Source organism: Malurus melanocephalus, unplaced genomic scaffold (assembly GCF_030028575.1).
Source record: "Malurus melanocephalus ecotype Western Australia unplaced genomic scaffold, MMel_1.1 scaffold_133, whole genome shotgun sequence".
Taxonomy (NCBI): Eukaryota; Metazoa; Chordata; class Aves; order Passeriformes; family Maluridae; genus Malurus; species Malurus melanocephalus.
In genome coordinates this window covers 1,051,030-1,072,061 of record NW_026623365.1, presented here as the reverse complement: position 1 = coordinate 1,072,061, position 21,032 = coordinate 1,051,030, and the positions used below count along the sequence as shown (strand labels likewise).

Below are 21,032 nucleotides of genomic sequence, written 5' to 3'. Positions count from 1 at the left end.
CAATAAAAATACAAATGGTAAAATTCCACCTGACAGGCATAACAAATACTTGCATCACTATAGCCCTGGAGAAGGACAATACCTTGTACTGCTGGTCACTTTTCCTCTCAGACCAACTTGACAGAAGTAAAGGGTACTGCTGAAACTAAGCCACAAAGGACAGAATTTATAAGTTTTTGAGGTAGCCACCTTTTTTAAGTCAGATTAAATAAATTACCCATTTAGACCTAAATAACCTCTTAAACATCTACTATACAACAGCATCTATATCACCATGCTTTTTTTTAAACTATTATTTCAGCTAAAAACAAGTTATCTTGCAAATTAATTAGAGATGACTCCCACTTGAAGAACTGACAGAGGAACAGATGACCACAGCAGATTTGAGTGACAGTCACAGATTCTTCCCAGGCACATTTCAAGATAGGAGTTTGAGGCACACTCAGCACACCTGACGATCTGGTTAACAATATTTACTAGCTGGGTCTGTCAAGCAATCACTCTGAAGAACCTCAGACATCAGTCTCTGGTAAAATGCATTCTGCATTTGTTTTCCAGGATGCTGTACATGGTTTTATTTTGAATAACCATTAACCAGGTTGCCAGTCAGATATCCTCTATGTGCRTTTGTATGGATACTCACACTGATTCTCTTATCCTTTAAAGAACTCGCAGTTCTCAACAATAATCAGATCGGGTAGTAGGTGGGGTAAACAATCATAGCAGGAAAAGTGTTTTTTAGAATCTCTGTGGTTTGAATGGAACCCCAGGTTTTTCTTCTGAAGGAATTCTTGACCAGTTACACATGCAGTGCATTTGTACATACCATTGTTCTATTTAAAATATGGGCTTTACATTTTACTGGTGCCTGGTCTGTTGCCAGCAACAGACACACAAATCCACCAATAAAAGGGAGTTTATAAAGTGGTAAAAAGAAGACACACTTGAAGAGAAATATCTTTATCACTTTCATTTAAAATATAAAATAGGTGTAACTTTAAAAGAGGAACATCCCATTCCAATCAAAAATTTAAAATACAGTTTCATGCTAAAAGCAAAAGTCTGGATGTGAGCCTCATGGAAGCTGCCAAACAATACAGAAAGAACCTAATCTTTCACATTACTCGCATCCGTCTCTTTGCTTTCCTTGTTTACATGAGTGTTGGCATCTTTACTAGATTGATCTAAATCCTCAATTTTATTTTCTATTTCCATAGCACTGCTTTCCACAGGACTCTGGGAAGATTCTTCACCTATTTCTGCTTCCATTTTTGTGACTAAATCCTGTTCTTTGTCTTCCACATCCATTCCTTCCTCTGTTTGTGCCAGTCTTTCTTCCTCAGTTTTGTTTTCCAATTCCTCCTCTTTCCTCTTTGCTTTAAACACTTCAACTCCCATCATCCTCAGGTAATGAAGTCTCTCATTCTTGGGCACAAAGGCACGGAGTGACGTCTTCCCTTGCCAACCACACAGCACTATTGGACACTGAAGATCGTGAGGTTTTCTACCAAAAAACAGTTAAGGTCAGTCAATTATGAGAAAACTCATCTTCAAAACTTTATTTTATAGCCATACACCAATTCAATTCTAACACTGAATTTTGTAGCTGTTCACAGCAGATGAAAGTACATTGTGCTTAACTTCAACATCTACATACGTACTTGCTTGTCTACAAGCAAGCAAGCCAAAAACCAAAAAACCCAATGTTATTAAATTTCTGCAACAGGCAAAGTAATTTTCTGGCTCTGGTTTCAAAACTAATACAAGGAACAGCAAGATAAAGTTTACATTTAAAAATTGCTCATGACTTTTGTCCACAAATTACTTTGTCCACAAAAAGAAACAATCAAAAGTAACRTTTTCCATTCCAAATGCTGGACTTCACAGGGACACAAACAAATAAATCACATGCAGTGAATTGCGGATCTCTGGCACAATTACCACCTCTCCTTTATAAAGTTAAACTGTTTTAAGAACTCACAGATAAGAGAGCTTCTTTCCCTGTCATATTCTCTGTATCCTGTGTGGCTTACTGTTTCTCCCACTTTATCTCTATGCCTCTACTTCTGTTTTTGCTTAGTGAAAATAAACTCTTGTCCAGGTCTTAAAAGTGTGTAACAGAAAGTAACACATCTACTTACTCAGGGTCTGGGTCGTACTTCAGAACTATACTTCCCATCGCTACAGGGAAGAGAACAAAAACAAAACAAATATGTTACTTGGTACAGTCATAGGAAGAACATTTCCAGATTGTAATCTGAAAACGTTCAAGAAGACAAGTTTTTAGACATCCACAGATCATGACATGGTCAGCAGTTAYCTACATCAGTACACTGAACTATAGACAATAACAGATTTTATTTTTTTTWAAACCGAATTATTGATATAGTTACACAAGCAATTGCCAACCAACTCTGCCTCCACCCAAATCCCAAACAAACAAATTAAAATACAAAACCCACACAGTGGATTAATTTACTCCGTGAATCTAGCAAGGAACTTTTACTTAATTAAAAAGTACATAAGAGTATGCCAGCCCAAACTACAGAACAATTTTTTCTTCCCATTTTGTCTCATCAAACACGGAACTACAAGGATCAGCAGTGAGTTGGAAATAAAACAGTAACAAAAGGCTGAAAAACAATTTTCATTTCTTGAAGCATCCAGTGTAGAGGAAATAAAAGTTTAATATAAGTAGACATTGCTYCCCATATTTAAGAAAATCAGATCTGAGTAACTATATTTGATACATAAGGTCATGACAAACAATTGCAGATGACAAACAAACAGTTTCAGCTGGAGCACTAAAAGGCAGAAAAATCAGAAGCTTATATAAAATCTTTGTTAATCCGATATTTTAAATGCTGCCTCACAGCAGTGCTTTGCAGAAGTCGTAAGTTTGGCAACTCTTCTGTTCTCTAAAGTTCAAATACCTTAAAGGCTACAATCAGAAAGGACAATTTCTAGCAGCACAATGGCTGTCAGTAACACCTACTTACCTAACCAGTATATTTAAGATAAATTCAGTCAAAATTTTTAGCACACGGTTTATGTTACAGGATTTTCATAGTCTTCTGTGTAAAGTATAAAAATAATTTMGTGACACCAAAATTAGCAGGCTTACCCATCTCTTTGACTTTCTTCTGTGTTTCACTGCTAAATTTACTTAAGAATGGATTTTCCTGGGTGAGCAGAATTTTGACATCTTCTATGCAGACATTTATAATCCTTGCATGAATGAATGGGTACAGAGTATAAATTCCCTGTTTAATAAATAAACACAATTATTTCCAAATTCAACCACTACTTTCTGAAAGAAAAATGTAAAAACAGTATGCACTTTACCTAATACCAGAAAAAAACTTCAACATTTTAAACCATATTGAAAATCTACGTTACCATTAATCTGATAATGCCAGCTGTCCTACAGACTGTCCATGAAACCAAAGTATCTCCTTTTAAAACACAATGCTATGCAATTACCTCTTGTGCTAATCTGAATGCACATCCAAACTGTTCACCATCACTGTTGCGAGACCAGACTTTTATCCCTGTGTTAATAACCTGCAAACAGCAAAGCCAAAATGCATCAGTAGGGAGTTTAAATTCTAAATCACCACTGCAAACTTGTTTTTTCTCAACTCTTTGACTAAAAGTTCATTTGCACTGGACACTGAATTAATGTGAAAATTCATCCAGCGGAAAAAGGAACTCCCACTACAAAAATGTGGCGCTCTCTGAACTTTAAATGCCTTTTATTCCTTTCCATATTGAAAACTGAACAGTGTAAGGAAGTGCAAGTCTCAAAATGAGGGCAACAAAATATTAATATCTAATTTTAATTTTAGTTTGAGTAAAAATTTTCTGTGTGATTCTGGGAAAGCCAGTGAAGGACAGGATTCCAAAAATGTRCAAGTAATTAGTATTTGGACACCCTTTGTGGTACTCAAAGTCTCACTACCTAATATAATGCAYGAATTTCTTAAAATTTTGTCAGTTATGTAGCCACTTCCTGCACGGGGAATAAGGGATAATTATTTATCCATCTTAAAGATTTGTTGCATAGATGTACTGAATATCCTCGAAAATTTTCAAGATTTGACTGGATGAGGCCCCAGAATGTATCCGATCTAGCTTTGAAGTTAGCTCTCTTTGATGTAGGAAGGAAGCTGGACTAGATGACCTCATTCCAACCTGAATGACACAATACTTTCGAGAAAAATCTTTAGCATTTGCAAGACATTTTCCAAAGGGAATCATAAAAAAAACAATTTCCCCTCTAATTCACARAAACTACTTATTATCTCACTATCATCCAGCTTAATGACCTTTTAAAATGTTTAGTTGTTAAAATTACTTTGAAACAATGTACCTATGTAAGACAGACAGTAAATAATTCAGCTGAATTATCTTTTCAAAGCTTCTAATACTTCTATGATTAAGGGACTCATAAATACAACAGCATGAATGTAAATTTGTAAAGTTACCTGAAGACTACATTAAAATGCTGGCACACAAAGAGCAGTTATGTATTCCCTCTCTCTACTTTTAAGTTCTCTTTCATCCACCAAAAATGTACTGATTTTCATCTCAGAGACTGTTATTTACCTCTCAGAGTCAACTTTTCTTCTCTAACACGGAAGGGACAGAGAGGAAAACATTAATTCAGACTTTTTTTTTAAAAAAAAAGAGCCTGTCAGAGGGCTAATCCTCTATGTAAACAGTACACTTGGCAAGTTCAAGGAGATATCCATGATGCTTATGAACCATACCTTCATCTTCTCACTATTGTTCAGAAGCACATTCCTTAGCTCCTTAGAAACCATGTACAGCTGCCTCTTTTTTCCTTCKTGGGTTCGAGTCAGTAAATTCATCTTGGGAAATGATGGGTCCAACGCGTAAAACTTCCTGTGACCATAATACTTGTTTTGATTAACTGAGCAATAAAATCACATACTCAAAATGCATGGGTTAGCCCATTTCCTCCAGCTATCTCTGCAAATGCTTAGAACTTTGGCTTCAGAACACAAAGATTAGACTTTCTAAGCTGCATGACTTCAGAAAGGACAAGCTGTTATAGACACTGAAACACACTGGAAAATTTCCAGTGCAAACTCTAGATGGCTATTTTCATTTAAGTGTTAAGGAGAGGGGGTCCTGGCACAAAGTCAGGCAAAAACTTTTATCCAAGACCATCTTTTATGATGAACTGAATTTGAACTACTAATATCCCTGAACTAATATGAATCTTACTGCCAAAACAGAAACATTTTTTTTCTTACTGGATAGGAAGGAACAATGGATCATCTTCAGGGAGAAACACAAAAGGGTCTTCTTTAAAACCAAACAACTTCATTTTTTTAGATGGTGGTGGTCTAAAAAGAAAACATTGCACTGTGAATTTCACTAAAAGTTCTTCCTTTAAAATCAGTATATTCAGTTCATTCAGCCAACACTTGGCTTACAGTAGCAACAGTATGCCAAACAGAACACTGGCATCTTTTTGTGCTTCACTACACACAATTTAACTTCTTAAAATGAGGAAGTGAAGCAGTGCTTTGAAACAGAACTCACAAAAACAAGTAAACAGAGATTTCTGACGGCGTGATGATACAGACCTTCCAAACATTAACTTCTAAAAGTAATTTTTTCCTTAACAGAGAAAAYAATATTAATAGACTTTACAAATGATAATAAGAAAACTGGTTATTTTCCAAACTTGCTGAAAGACAGACAAGACAGAAAACATGGAAATGCAAGACAGCTGAATAGATTCTCATTAATTTTTCTTGATCGAGTTGTAACTAATAAAAGAACAGCAGAACAATCAACAATTATGAAGCTGTCACAAGACAAATASTTAGACGTGGTCCTTACCCGCATACTCCTTCTTTTTTGCCCTGCTCCATGTCTGAATTCTGCAATTCTTGCAGTTTCTTAGCATCTTCATTTTCAGCAAGTGCTGGTTCTTCAATAATACAGTCAGTACCATTACCTGAATTAGCTGCTGTCACCTCAGCATCTCCCGTTCTTTGTGGTAATTTCTGGTGAACCTATTTCAAATTACAGAATTTTCAAAAAAGCAGAAGTAGTATCCAACTTGTAACAGAAGGCACCTATGTCCTCTCTTTGTACATGCTTAATTCTTGTCAATTTGTATGCAAGAGCTTAAACAGATCCATTCAGGGAGTTAATCTGATTACTAGATCAAGATACCACTATAAATTGCATTTACCTCTAGTACTGATCTGGACAGTTTTGTACCAGGTGTCCAAGAAAGCTATTTTTGTACCATCTATAAAATCATGCTCAAACACTCAGAGAAGACTCTTTTAAAACAGTTTCTGCTGTTTTTCTAACACTCCAAGTGACAGATCCTGCTGCTGCACACCTTCTGTAAGAGTGCTACGGCGTTCAACTTGCAGCAGCATAAACTACTTGGGAGAGTGCTTGCTTCTGAATAAATGCTTTTTCCCTACTACACACATTTTACTCATAAGTTGTTCTAATGAAGCAAATCTAATAAACATTAACACCTAAAAGGGATTCACACAGCAAGTTTTTCTCATAGACATGACAATCCAAGAGATCAAATAAATCACATCAACTTAAAATCCTGTTGACAGGATTTTAAAGACAATTGACAACAAATGGATTAGTCAGATGGCTGAAGCTGCTGCTCCAAACAGTTTTACATCCATTCCCTGTGCTGCTGATCTGCTAATCTGCTAGTGAATCACTCCTGAGCAACCAGCCACAGAGTACGATAAACTGAAATCAGAATTAGCTTACAACACAGCAGAAAAAAGCCTTTAGCAGGGGGACCACACACAGCTGAAGAAAGTGTGACAGCTTTAGTTATCCAATATAATCTGCTTCTTTCAAAGCCTTAATTTTAGGGTCAAGATTTATCTTGTTATTTTACTATCATTTCAAAATCCCCTTTCTTTTTTTTTCCTATTTTAAAAGTTGTCAGTGTTTTTTTTCTTAAGTACTTCACGGATTTAAGAATTTATTTTTAATTGACACACTGCACCATAATTGAAGGGCAGAGGCAGAACAGTTATAATAGGTTTTCTATTATGAGCTAACTTTAAAAAAATCCTGAAACATTATTAGTAATTAACATTTTAGCTAATTTAAAAGCAGTTACCTTAGGCTGACGTTTATTCCATGGCATTGGAGACTTTTTAATTAACACAGCCACAAAGAAACCACCTGTGTTCTGGTGATGTGGCAATATCCTAAGACTAGAGAGAAAAGAAAAAAAAATGTTGCAGCATATTCATAACAGCATTCGGATTCTCTCAAAATACTAGAAGGCCCCTATTTGTATTTACTTTCAGGGCAAGGTAAGTATTCCCAATAAGATTGTGCAGTTCTAATTTATCAAACTAGAAACAGGATCTAAAATAGAGCATTCTGGCAAAATTACTTGCATCAATGCAATACATTCATTTCACCATTCACATCTGAGCTTTCATGACTCATTTCTACACAATATTTTTAGAACAGCTATGGAAAGCCTTTAGTAAGTCAAGCTGTTAAAACATTGAAGTTTTATATACTTTTTCAGTAATTTTGACTGTTTATCTCTACTGGGTGCAGAGAATTTGACCTTTTCATGTGAGTACTTACTCCTCTTATGCAACTTGCAGTAATTTCTCCTGATTCACTTGAATTTACATATTGTGCCCTGCCATCACATATGAAGCAATGAAAATATACTCATACCTACAMACTCCTAATCTGACCTAATTATAATTTGCTCACAACCATTACATGTTACATCAAATCCTYGTAAGATCTACTCTGGGAAAACTTACCAGCGCTCCAGATTCATTGCCTTTAGCTTCTCTTCATCTTTCACTGGAAACATAGTAGGACGTATTTGTGTTTGTCTATTTGAAGGCACATCTTTCCACTCTTCMAACCACTGTCCATCTTTCAACATCACCTTCAAAGGGGTAAATATAAATACAGTGAAGAATACAGGTCACTATTTACAGGCTTTAATTAAAATACTTGCCAAGCAAGGTTCGGACATCAAAAAGAGAAGTTATTTTCTGGTATAGAAAATTAAGTTCTTTATAGTGTATTGTTTCTTTGTGCATTGTATGTGTGCACTTCAGAGTAGGAGATTCTTGCCAGCTGCAGCTCTTCACTCCACTTCATACGCTTCAAAAAGCATGCAGTCAAATAGCAGAYTGGGGCTGAATCGACAACAAAGATCTCTGGTAACCTGCTAAACCATGTGAACCTCCAAAATCCAGTGGAAGGACAGCGGTGAAACATGTAAGAAGATCAGTGAGGGATCAGATTGAGGATACACTACTCTTTTTTACCATGAGACTGGCTGTGAAACATTCTGCTACAGGCAGATTYCAAGCAGTATACAAAGGAAAAGAGTWACTGCAGTCTAGTAAAGACCAGAARTGAGGAATCCCAATTTCATTACACAAGAAATACACAAGAGTGAAACACAGCATCTTGGTAGTCAGAAAGCTGCATGACACAGGCATAAACAGGTTACTGACAGAGATGCTTTCACAGAGAGTTGCTGAAGAACCATATCCCCATGAATTTTCTAGAGTCTGTACTTTTACTCAGAACTCAAAACATATCTATAGATCCACTCTAAGAMACTGTGTAGACATAACATCACCTCAGCCTCGCTAAGGGTCAAAGCTTTTGATGGACTCTTAAGATACAAGCAGAAGATTAGAGCCACAACTCTCACAGGAAGGCATTCTGATTGCTCAAGAAAGAATACCAAAGTGAAAAATAAACCAGGGAAAAATTGACTTCAGAGCTCTAGATGCCTGGTTCTGTACTGGATGTTTAAGATGTAAGAAAGATCCYAACCAGGGATGTACAGGGCAAATGCATAAAATTAATGACTGAAATGAAGGCCCATTTTTGCTGTTAAGGCAAGAAAATAAAGAAGTTGCAGTGATGGTGACTTCAGGACTGGCAAATATGATGAAATGGTTTCACACATCTCACTGTGATTGTCTTGAAAGTTTAATTAAGTGTTCTACTGGAAACTGAAATGTAGCATTTATCTAGATTACAATTTCACTACGAACTTTGGAATACAGATTTCAGCATCACGAAGTCTGGCACTTCTCAGCCACYGATCAGATCACACCTTGTGCCTTTCCACATCTCCTGAAATAGAAATTACTGTACTTACAGAATTAGTATTTCAAGTCAAAATATGCTACATTTTATAGTGCTAGATGGAGACAAGACAGACTGTACTCTAAACTGCTCTTCTTTGGAAGTCACGACTCAAGTTTGAGAAAAACCAACAACAGGARTGATCAATAACTGAAGTCTAATCAAATCTAGAACTATTTTGGATTTACCAGAACAATTCCTTAACAGCCCACAGCCCTGTGCTGTTCAGTTTTGGTTTACCAGCTTAAGTGGTAGGCTGGTATGACTGGTAGAATGAAAAAGCACCAAAGAACATGCTGAMCTCTTCTCTATTGCACATTTTACTGACCATTTAGCAGGGCAGAACRAAGAGTAGTAGTGCTGCAGAAGCARATAACTAAGCTAAACCTAAAAAGGTGTCTTCCTTCTAGACTAAAATAATTAATTGGAGTTCACTTATCGTCTGGCTTAAGGAGGAGGTATCTTCCTTCTAGACTAAAATAATTAATTTGAGTTCACTCATCATCTGGCTTAAGGTGGGAGTACTGAATGCCATTTCCAAGCATCCCTTGAACAAAACCTTATTTCTGTTTTTGCTGTTTCTAGAGATTTACTGTCAACTGATGCTCAGGATTATTCAATTTCATCAGTCACAGAGCTCCCAGAAAACAAATGTTGCACCGAGGGAACAAAACACTACACCAAGTAAAAACAGCACCAAAGCAARCAAGTACATCCACAAAGATATGCTAGTCAGTGAGGCCTGAAAAAACRCAGTAGCGGCAAATAAGGGCTGAASAAAGTCTGGCAAACCTTCAACACATTTTATCAGATTAATTTTCAAAATACCTGTTTGGGAGACTTCTATTTCAACTGTGAACAGAGAAATAGATGTTTCAGCGTACATCAATACACCCTTAGTAACCATTATATAAATATATATAGTGACTTTATGGAGTACCAAAAAAAAGGGAAAATTAGGATCACAAAGCCACAATTATGCATTTTACATTTATTGTTCAGGTACAAACATACAGTGTAAACTTTTGGAACTGTAAGAAGAAAGGAACTAGCTAGTTTCTAAGCTGGATTTCTAGTAGCAGAACATAAAYTAATCTTTATCTCATGCATCTTGTTCATTAGCCTGCACACAGGCATAAACCTGTCCAACATTGCAAGACTATAAGTATTCTGTGAGATGGTAAGACAGAGCCACCAAAGGCATTGCAAAGGCACACAGTCATAACTAAAATTTAATCAGTTTCTTTCCCTACTAACAGGATGGCCTTCTACTCTTCTTGAATATACTTTTAACAAGAAGCTGAAGCAGCTTTGGGTTTTTTTGCCCCTCCCTAACAGTTTGTTTCCAGAACTGAAATCATTTAAGGCCTGGAAAAAAATACAGGATTCTATTAATATTCCAGGATTAGTCACATCACTGCAGGTTTTATAGCTTATTTGCAGAAACAGTTTCACAGCTTTTACTTCCRAATGATTCAAATGGACCAGCTGAATAACTACAGAATGTAACATTCACAGACTCCAAAGACCCAAAGACCGAGATGGGTGAATAACATTAAAAGCAGCTGAAATTATGTTGCCATCTACAGGCMACATACAGACATCAGAAAAGGGAATTTTACCAAGAAAGTATAGGACACAGAGGAAAGAAACCTGGAGGCAGGAGAAGGGGAGAAGAGAAAACTTCGTGACTTATCATCACAAAGACTTTCAGCTTAGCCTTCTCCCCTAAACATCAAATCAGTGCCATAAATCCAGCTCAACCTCATATTGCGAAATGTTACACTTCAGAATTTCCTTARTTTAACACTCTATCACAGAGCAAGAACTTCACAAAAATACCAGGTTAAGTACCTTCCATTTTGTAATTCCTGGCATCCTCTTCAAACCTGGTAACTCAGAMGAGACATCAGCAAGTTCTAAGGCACCTGAAATCCCAAGAATATACATGTTTTTGAAAACAGAATTTGAGAGTTGTGTTGCTACTTAACTTCTATAAAAATAGTATTCCCTCAAGTTTTAAGACCATTTTAAGAATATTGTTTTATAAAACCTTCAAGAAATAAAATGCTATATAGTTACCACGTAAACGAACAAAGAAGGTTAGAAGAAYTGCTAATAATAACTGCATGAGCTGCAACACGTAAATGAACCAAAACATAACAGTTAGATACTTTTTGTAGCAGCTGCAGAGTAATACTTTACAACTTGTATCATTAAATGTCTATGTTTTAAGCAATGCAATCACTTACTATTTGGATTTACTACATGGATTAATATTTTTCAGGGAATAACTTTTGGGGTATAACTAAACCTTCTGAAATGCCTACTATATTCTAATCTTAAGGAGTTACAACCTCAATGTATTCCAGTGAGAAAAAAAAAGAGAATTTGTTATTTTTTTCAATAGAAAGGAAAATCTCAACTGTGTAACAATAAGGTAAGTACTACCAAACTAACACGACAAAAGGCTATCTGCCTAAAATATGTCAAATTACTACAAGAAATATCAACAGAGTATAGCTTAATCTACTGAATAAAAGCTTCTGGTTGTCTGAAATCAAGAAAGAATGATATAAAAATTTACTGTTTAAATAGGTGATCTCCCTAGAGAAGAATAACTTTTAACATTCCCTTTCCATGATTCTGAATATTTAAGTTACTTAACAAGGTAGGCTTTTCCTTATGCTGCAGACAATTTGTCAACCTGTTCTACATGAGTAACCATTTACTCTTACAGTGACAGCTTAAGGAAGTCATTTAAATAAATGAAAAAGAGCTACATAAACAAATTCAAAAGTGACATCTCAAATGTGATTACACTTGATGTTTTGCATCATCCTTTGAATACTCTTGCCTCCCTACAGCATGACTTCAGATGATGTGTCAAGACTACATCAGACCGATCAGGCACTAAAGAATCCATCAGAAGTACTACAATTTCCAGTAGTTTCTACATGGTACAAAAAGGCGTTCTCCCTACTCCTTCAGCCCTAAGGGGGAAGCAAWCGCTCACCTGGCTCCACAAGCAACATGGTAGCACTGCGCTACAAATTACCAACAAACTTTCTGGACTGACCTGAACTTATTCTTGAGGTATAGTGCCCCTTGCAGATGACTGCACTACCTCTTCACTACTACCTCCTTTAGCCACCCCTGTACTCAAGTTCCAAGGATAGCATTCACTTGCTGAGACACATCATAGCCTCCAAGCAAATACCCTTGAAATACCTCCACTGGGCAGAGACTAGATCTGAATGTCACAGCCAGTCAAGCTCCTTCCCTCAAAGTATTGAATTTGMCCCAGGTGGTGCAACTGCTGGCCTCCACATCCTACTGCTTTTGTGCTCCTATCCAAACTAGTTCTTAATGCTTTCCAATCTTGTCTTTGTTAAAACTGATGCTGGCTTACTATGGCCTTCAAGAAGCCACGCATACTATAATTTATTGGAAACATGTCTGTGCCTATCAAATAAACTACTTTTTTAAAAAAATGTCCTTTCACAGAATCGCARAACAAGTTGAGTTGGAAGAGACCYACCAAGACCATCRGGTCCAACTCTGGCCCTGTGCAGAGCACCCCAAGAGTCACACCATGTGCCTGAGAGCATTGACCAAACACTCCTTGAGCTCTGTCAGGCTGGTGCTATGACCTGGGGAGCTGTTCTAGTGCCCAACCACCTTCTGGAGGAAGAGCCTTATTCTAATATCCAACCTAAACCTCCCCTGACACAACTTTATGCCATTTCTGTGGCTCATGTCACTGGTCACCACAGAGCAGAAATCAGTGCCTGCCCTTCCTCTTCCCCTCATGAGGAAGTTGTAACTGCAATGAGGTCTCCCCTCAGTCTCCTCTCCTCCAGGCTGAGCAGACCAAGTGACCTCAGCCACTCCTCATCAGGCTTTTCCTGCAGACCCTTTACTATCTTTGCCCTCCTTTGGAAGCTCTCCAATAGTTTATTRTCTTTCTTATATTGCAGTAACCAAARCTGCACACAGCACAACAGTTTATAAGCAACTTGCAAGCACTTTAGCTAAAGTCCTTTCTCTGAGACAATGAAATTTCATGCATAATTTGGGGTCARAAGAGTTACTGGTACAAAGTAAACATTACACAAAACAAGCTACCAACTTCCAGAACAAGTGCAGCTCCAGGAGCAATACAGCTGCTTCTGCTTTGTAAAAGCTCAACTTAAAAAGGTCTATGGAACTTTTAACACCAATTCCAATCAGACGTTTCTAAATTTCTGGTTATTAAATCAGAAAAAGCAATATATACCGACACTAAACCCTACTATCACAAAGCGATGTAGTGTAGCTTCCCAACTCATCTCAATTTTTCCACCTCTTGTTACCTTAGCCTTCATATGCAAGTCAAAAATGAAAAAAACCCTATGAGTTTAAACACATTAAAATTCCAAGCATGTCAAAATGTGGGTCAAAGGATGCTAAAGGTAACAGTCACTCCCACCTTGTACACTCCCACGTGTACAATAACCTTGCTCTAACTGCTTAACTACACTCCAGGCTTTTTATTTCTATAATGCACAGCAGCAATGCTCCATACTGAGTTTTCCAAAGGAATTACGAATGTCAGACATGGACTCCAGCCAGTGAAAGGAGTCAGATAACAGACCAAGCCACTGATCTGTAAAAGTGTCTTCTGTACCATTAATACAACTTCTCAGGTTTTATATTTGCAGCTGATTCATGTCCATTTAAGAAGAATCCTATAGAAACTTGCCCTATGAAGTTTATTAATGAAATCCTATTGGTATCAAATAATATCCATTKTTTTGCAAACTAGAAGCATATTACCCACACTAAGCCTATCACTAGTAAAACCATACATATACCCTTTTTTGGGCTGACAGGAAAATAAAAAGGAGAGGAAAAAGAAAAAATAAAAATAGAATTCCCCACTCTGTTTAAGCCCACATTCTCACCTTGACTCTTTTCCAGTAGAGATGCAATCACAGCTTCATTTTCAATGGGATTCAAGGAACACGTGGAATACACCATTCTCCCACCTTCTGCCAGCTGCTCAACACCACGGGTTGCAATCCTCARCTGCAATCTAACAGAACACTCTTGATGTAGCCATCACTCAGGAACCCAAAACAAGCTTTACTGCAGACACACAACTGYCCATGGACTAAGCCAGCACTTGGGAGTTCTACAGCTGTCAGCAGTACACAAATTACAGCAGTGTTTAACTAAGTCAGCTTGGTGCAGTCTGTACTGCTGACACACTCACAATGACACCCATTAAATTAAAACAGCTATTAGGTCAAACATTAACACTAATGAAGGACAACTATAATGCCCCATCAATTTTATGGGAAGAATACTCAACACTAGAAAAATAACAGCCCAAAACATGACTCTTCTCAGAAATTCACAATTAAAATGAGGAGTAATTTGACTATCACAAATATTATGGAAAAAATATCTTAACTAGCAGTGGCCTTCTGAGAAAGGCATCACTGTGCTGGGCCATGAGCTTAGACCCTACCAGCATAACCACAGCTAAAAGGAAACCTGCAAGAATGAGTTGCCAAGAAGTCATAGGTCAGCTGAGTCACAGTAATGCAATGACATCCCCAGCTTGTTAAAAATACACAGTAAAATGTTCTAAGATTTTTTTTAACTCATTTCAATCACTACATTTTACCTTGTGCCCATACTAGGTTAAGTACTCATTCACCATCAGTTTATAAAAATCCATCTCAGGTAACTGAAACCATTTATATACGACCTCTAGTATGCTAAAGACTCTAAAATATCACTATTAAATTTTACAACTTGCTGAATTTTCCAACAGTATTTTACGCCGAAATGCTACAAATCCCAACCAAGTGATTTGTTCTGTTTTATTAGCTACCCTGTCTAAATCAATTCAACCAACATTAAAATGTCAGATATTCATAAGAATTCAAGCAATTTGGATTCACATGCTCCACTCCTCACATCTGAAACCCTACACTTCCCCTGCATAGCATGCAAGTTCTTGATTTGAGAGAAAACTGACTCTTCTTAGTCTGTTTTGTCATATATTAACATGAATATGCATGCAGATGTTGAAGATATAGAAAAATAAGAGAAAAATTAAAGTGCTGATGTGTAATATGCATTATTACCCATGAAGCTGCAAACTGTTTTGTGTTGTCCACTTCTTCCACACATCRATGTTTTTTCTCATGGTTCCATCTCCACTGCAACAGAGGTTGAACAGATTTATATCATTTGTGTGTAAAACTCATTCCATACCCATGTAATTTACMGCTGCACAAAAGTAACAGTCTCTCTCACTTCTAACTAAATCTCCTACAGTTTCCTCGCTGTATTTCAGTATCCTGAGTATAAGGTCAAAGTTTTAAGCCCTTTAATCAATCAAATTTAAGGACCACTTGGAATGAAAAAATTCACCCTGATTATATATCCCCACACTTAAGACAGCAGGAGTTACRAGAAATCCTAACTCACCAAGCTACTCAAAAGGTACAATTCAGTAATACAAAAAACTTAGCACTGCACTTAAAGCAGCAAAATCCACGTAATTCAAATTTATACTCAACGTACCTGCAGGGGACATCACATAAAATCCTGTCATAGAGGAGGATCTCTTTTCTTCCATCAACATCTATTTGTAGGTTAGGAATGCTGGAGGCATCATGGTTCACCACCATGATGCATGGACTGTTTAATCTCTTAGCCTGGTGAACCAGCAAATAGCAGCGCTTGTTGTCAACATCATTGGCAATTACAAAACCCTCTGGGAACATAAAAGAGTGGGAAAATGCTTTACTATTCAACAGCTGAATAATTTTACATCGTTTATTACCTGATCTTCTGAAGTTGTGTAMACCTTTCACTAGAGATTTTTACTTAAAAGACTGCTTATGAATAGAGGAGCCCTTACTGATCRTAAAATAACCTAAAGTATGTTGAAGGTTAACTGATGTGTCATAGTCTCAAGAGTTTTAGCTCCCATCCAGTGGCAGTAAGACACAGCCAAGGGCCCTTCAACTTTTCAAAGTAAAACCCATGAAACAGAAAAAGCCCTYGCTGTCATGTCACAAAAGACAATATCTATATCAGCAAATTTTCAGTAGAATGCAGAAGGAATCCACTCTACAACTTTACAGATTCAATGGGGAGTATTTTCTGTGAGCATCTAACCAAAAATAAAGATTCTGAAGCTTAAAAAAACTATAAATATCCAACTACTTTAAGTTAAAAGCAGCTTAATCCAGTGTTTGCAGGATACCTCAAAACCCCAGAGGCTCATGGGCCACCATTTATCTAGTAAATCTGATTTATACAGAAATTTATACAGAAATTAGGCTCTGATCACATGTACTGTACATGTAAAGATGGAGATAATTAATCTCTCTTATTCAAGCAAAGGAGGCCTGTGAAGTTTTGAATCAAAGGTGGCATACCTTTCACCTCACAACAACCCCTTTGGGAATTCAATGTAGTTAAGTGCAGTCATGCATCTGTGACATCAAAAATAATCTACTACAAGAAAAAGCAGAAATTTCAAGTCACAAAAGTTTTTAGAATTTTCCAGACTTACTGGGAAAAGGAACTTTCATGTCTGCATGCAACATTTCAATGAGCTGTGCAGTCTTTGATCCAGGGGCAGCACACATATCTAGAATCTACAAACATAAAAAAGTTTTATATAGTCCTGCCTTGTACTTTCTAAGTACTTAAGAAATTGACTGAGTTCTTGTTTAAATTAAGTATTTCTGAATATGCAGAATTATGATTGTTCTGGACACCAAAAAAACAAAGTACAATCCTATTCCTGTATGCTTTATCTTTGAGGGTCGAAAATAAAAAAAGAGCTTTGTAGGGAACAAAAGCATCAGCTGAAATAAAATTCGAAAAAGGAACCTGAAATTAGATATTGAGATATGATTCTTTTACCAATTCCAACTGAAGTTAACTGGAACTTTACATACACACACACACACATATTAAAGACAATGTTACGTTTAAGAGCTAGTAGTACTTTTCTTTAAACTATTAATAAATTAAGATAGTTGTTTATACAGATTTTGTAAGAATTAATTGCTCTCCCTACCAAAACATTTACATTTCAATGCAAAAAAATCAGTATCTCTCCTGTCTCTTTATTTTGGAAGAAGCACTTGGGAAGTGTTTGAACTGCCCTGAGGCAGCTAAACAGAAGAAGAGACACCAGCACCTAGGCTAGTGTATTTCTCTCTCTTCGTTTACCACCAACTTGCTTGTGAGTCATTGGTAGAGTCACTTTCACAGCAAACCAACTGACATCTCACACTGTTCTCTTAAGCAAGGAAGCTCAGTCTTTCCTCTTGCCTAGCTACTGATTTTCAGAAACATATGTCTATCTCCTGGACCTTTGGCTCCAGTAAAAATCAGCTGAAATCGTGCAACAGCAAGAAGGATGGGAATGAACTGCTCAGATCTTCATGCAAGCTTCTGGCATGAACAAGACTAAACCAGAAGACAGCCCTAGAGAAACACAGGGAGCTTCAGAGAGCATGTGGAAGGGCTGTCATGCAGCAGTGTTGATGCATCATGAAACACACCCTGCAAGACAGTACCAGATCTGCTGTTTAATGCAAGAGTTGTGATGCTACTGGTTTCTCTTTTGCAGATAATGCAAAAGATAATGAAGAATATGCAAGCCTAAACGTGCTCTAAAACTGTCTAGCAAACTGATGGTGGGGGAWAATTAAATTGTGAAAAACAGATTAAAAATGAACACAGCTACAGGAAGGTTTGACAATCATTAATTTGATCCGTGTGGAAAATGGAATCAGCATGTTAGACATGACATACAGAACATGCTTGTTAAGCATAAAAAGTAACCTGCAATTCTTGTCCTAACAAGCAGCTCAGAAACTAAGGCACTAAAGACTGTAAAAGATCCTAAATGTTGAGTCAGGGCATCATTACATCATTAAACATTTGCTGTTTTGGCAAAAGAGAGGATAAGGAACCTATTCTTAGTCTCATTAATGAGCAAATTTGTGACATCTTACACGCATTTCTGTAACATGCTGAAATATTCACCCAAATTAAACATTCAATGTAAAACCTGTACACTGCAACTTTGCATATACAATGTAAGGCATGARCAAAAATATTCCCACAATTTGCGTTTTACATTAAAACACATGTGTCCACTACCTGTTCAATTCCAGACAAAAATCAAAATGCAGCTGTGAMACATCAGGACTTTTATTTACTRTTCACTTAGATGAGAAGCCCATGTSTCACATAAAATAGTCATAGCTTTCATACACTGGATTGGGTTGAAAGTAGAAGAAATCARGTTGAAAAGATATGTATGCTAAGTAAYGTCAATATAAAAAMAAGTATGTACAAACTAGTCTTTAARAATATGCCAGAAGTGTGAAAATTTAAGAAAGAAAAATACAATGAAGCTGCTTGAGATAGCAAGACAACTGCTCATTAATTTAACAGACTAAGAGAGTAAGCCCACCTAACAGATTCAGTCTGCAAACAAGCAGAGAGTATGAAAACATCACAAGTCAGAACAGAAAGTTTGCTAACAGATATCCTCACTCCTACAATGTGCCACAAGAAAGTATCGTGAGCGCTCCTTACACACTTTAGCTAAAGCTGGCACCCCATGGTTTCCAGTCACCAGGACGAACATGTCTCAGCTCACCCAAAATATTCTGCCTATCAGATTTATAGAGTAGAAATTTTCAGCTTCTTCAAAAAGCACAGAGGAGTGAAATCTACCGGGTAGAGAATACTATCACTTGCATCTTGAAAACTAAATCTCTTCACACTGTGATGGAGAGAGGAAGTTAAAAACATCATCTTAAAAGCAGGTTGAAACAAGAATACATAATTCAGATGCAGCTAAACACACTTACACTTTGAAACCAAGACTATGAAACGACTTAAAACCTAAGTGGTTTTTGCAGGGTATTACATACAGCTGAAAAAGAAGATGTTCTTCTGATAGTGTATTTGTGAATTGACCATTAGTTGAGTGTTGCTGTTGATGTGCAGAAAGCACAAAATATAACACAAAACAAAACTGTGTATCAGCCTTGGTACTGCTATTGTTATTTGTAGTTTAATTAAGCTAATTTCAGGAAAAAAACTTCAGTGCACATTATATTATAGATTTACCTTATGATGAGGACTAACGTTAAGCAGCAGAGGTGGGATCATACTAACAGCCTCCTGACGACTGATATTTCCCTTGAAAGGAAAAAAGAGATTAAATTTCTTTTTATTCCAGGAAACAATAATTTCTTCTGCAATAAAACTTTTAAATTGCTACGTAGTAAAATAATAAAGCATTCAGAAATGCACTGTTATAAACTTAGGATTAAATTTTGTTAGAATTTAATTTAAAAAAAAACCCACAGTATTTCACCCAACAGTAATTTCTAATAATAGCGTATTTACTCCATTTGTATTAATTCTGTAGTTTCTGCTCAAAAGAGAGAAATGGCTCCAATCAAGCAACAAACATCCACCACTTAAGTGTTGTCATGCATATGCATGCACCAGATTTAAACAGTTGGTTTCTAACAGCAATTAATTATTTTACACGGACTGATTTAAACATCCCCAAGCAACAAAAAAGAAATGTAATTAGTTTAGGAAAAATATTTGTGACTGCAGTTATGCACAGAACCATGGGATTCATCACTCCCAACTGCAACACAAAATCCATATTCTTCTGAGCTACTCAACCAATGAGAAAAAAGGTACAGTCTTCATCTTTCATAATGTATTTCAGTAAAGCATTGCTCAGAATATAAAACAAAAAAATCAAGATGGATCCAAAACTTACACATTCYGTCTCGCTAACCAGAAACTGATGAAACTTCTCCAGCTGTGGGGACTTCCGCAAGATTTTTCTACTCAAGTTAGTGTGCCAGGCTAACTCTTCAGGATACCTGGGGGAAAAGAGATGGGAAAAGGACAGAGGCAGAAGAAAGAGACCTATGAGTTAGGATGGATGCCGGGAAATGCAAAATGCTTTACCTCGTTTCCAGGTCACTCACCAGCTCAGCGACTGYGGCATCTCGACTTTTTGGCCATCCACCTCCAGGTCCTGCAGCTCTCGGAAGTACTTTTCCTTCAAGCAATGGAGAATCTCTTTGGCGTGGCTGCATGCGAGAGACACGCGGATGGTGAATCACAGGATGGTTTGGTTTGGAAGGGGCTTTAAAGATGGTGCAGTTCCACTCCCCAGCCGTGGGCAGGACACCTCCCCAGTGCCAGCGCCCGGTGCGGAGCGCGGCCCGCGGGAGCCCCCGGCCCGTACCTGCGGTAGCCGGTGATGCGCAGCGTGGCGGGCAGCGGCTCCCGCAGCGCCGCCATGAACGCGTCCCACTCTCCGGCGGGCACGATGCCCAGCTCCCGGTAGTACCGCTCGAACAGCTCGTTCTCCTTCACGATCTCGGGGTAGCCGCCAGCCCAGCCCTGAAAAAAAGCGCCACCGCCGCCGTCAGCCCGGCGGCCCCGGCGCTCCCCGCCCCGCTGCACCTCACCCGGCCCGGCTCTCACCGCCTGGTCCCCGCCGCCGCCGCCCCGCTCCTGCCGCTCCTGCCGCTCCTGCCGCTGCTGTTGCTGCCGCCGGCGGTCCCGCGCCCTGCGGCCCATGGCAGCCAGGCGGCGGCCGAGCCGCGCCACCAGCCCCGCCGTAGGGAAGGCCGGCCGCTCCCGCTCCCGCTCCCGCTCCCGTTCCCGATCCCGATCGGCCGGAGGCACCGCGCGGCTGCCGCGTGCTCCCGGCGCGCACGCGCGGACCCGCCCTCTCCCGGCGGAACTTCCCGAGCGCCCGGCGCGGCCCC

At 38.1% G+C, this 21,032-nt stretch overlaps 1 protein-coding gene across 1 annotated transcript; it reads right to left on the bottom strand.

Moving 5' to 3' along the window:
• Window positions 1-955: 955 nt before the first annotated feature.
• NSUN2 (NOP2/Sun RNA methyltransferase 2) lies at window positions 956-20,930 on the bottom strand. The gene is made up of 19 exons (XM_057370798.1): window positions 20,746-20,930; window positions 20,504-20,661; window positions 20,241-20,345; window positions 20,027-20,132; window positions 19,354-19,425; window positions 16,766-16,850; window positions 15,766-15,958; window positions 15,324-15,398; window positions 14,130-14,260; window positions 11,038-11,111; window positions 7,827-7,957; window positions 7,154-7,250; window positions 5,878-6,053; window positions 5,283-5,375; window positions 4,773-4,908; window positions 3,484-3,564; window positions 3,125-3,263; window positions 2,142-2,181; window positions 956-1,504 (listed from the first exon to the last, which is right to left on the bottom strand). Exons 1-19 carry the CDS (start codon window positions 20,839-20,841, stop codon window positions 1,108-1,110), a joined length of 2,385 nt encoding a protein of 794 aa, XP_057226781.1. The 5' UTR covers window positions 20,842-20,930; the 3' UTR covers window positions 956-1,107.
• Window positions 20,931-21,032: the final 102 nt, after the last annotated feature.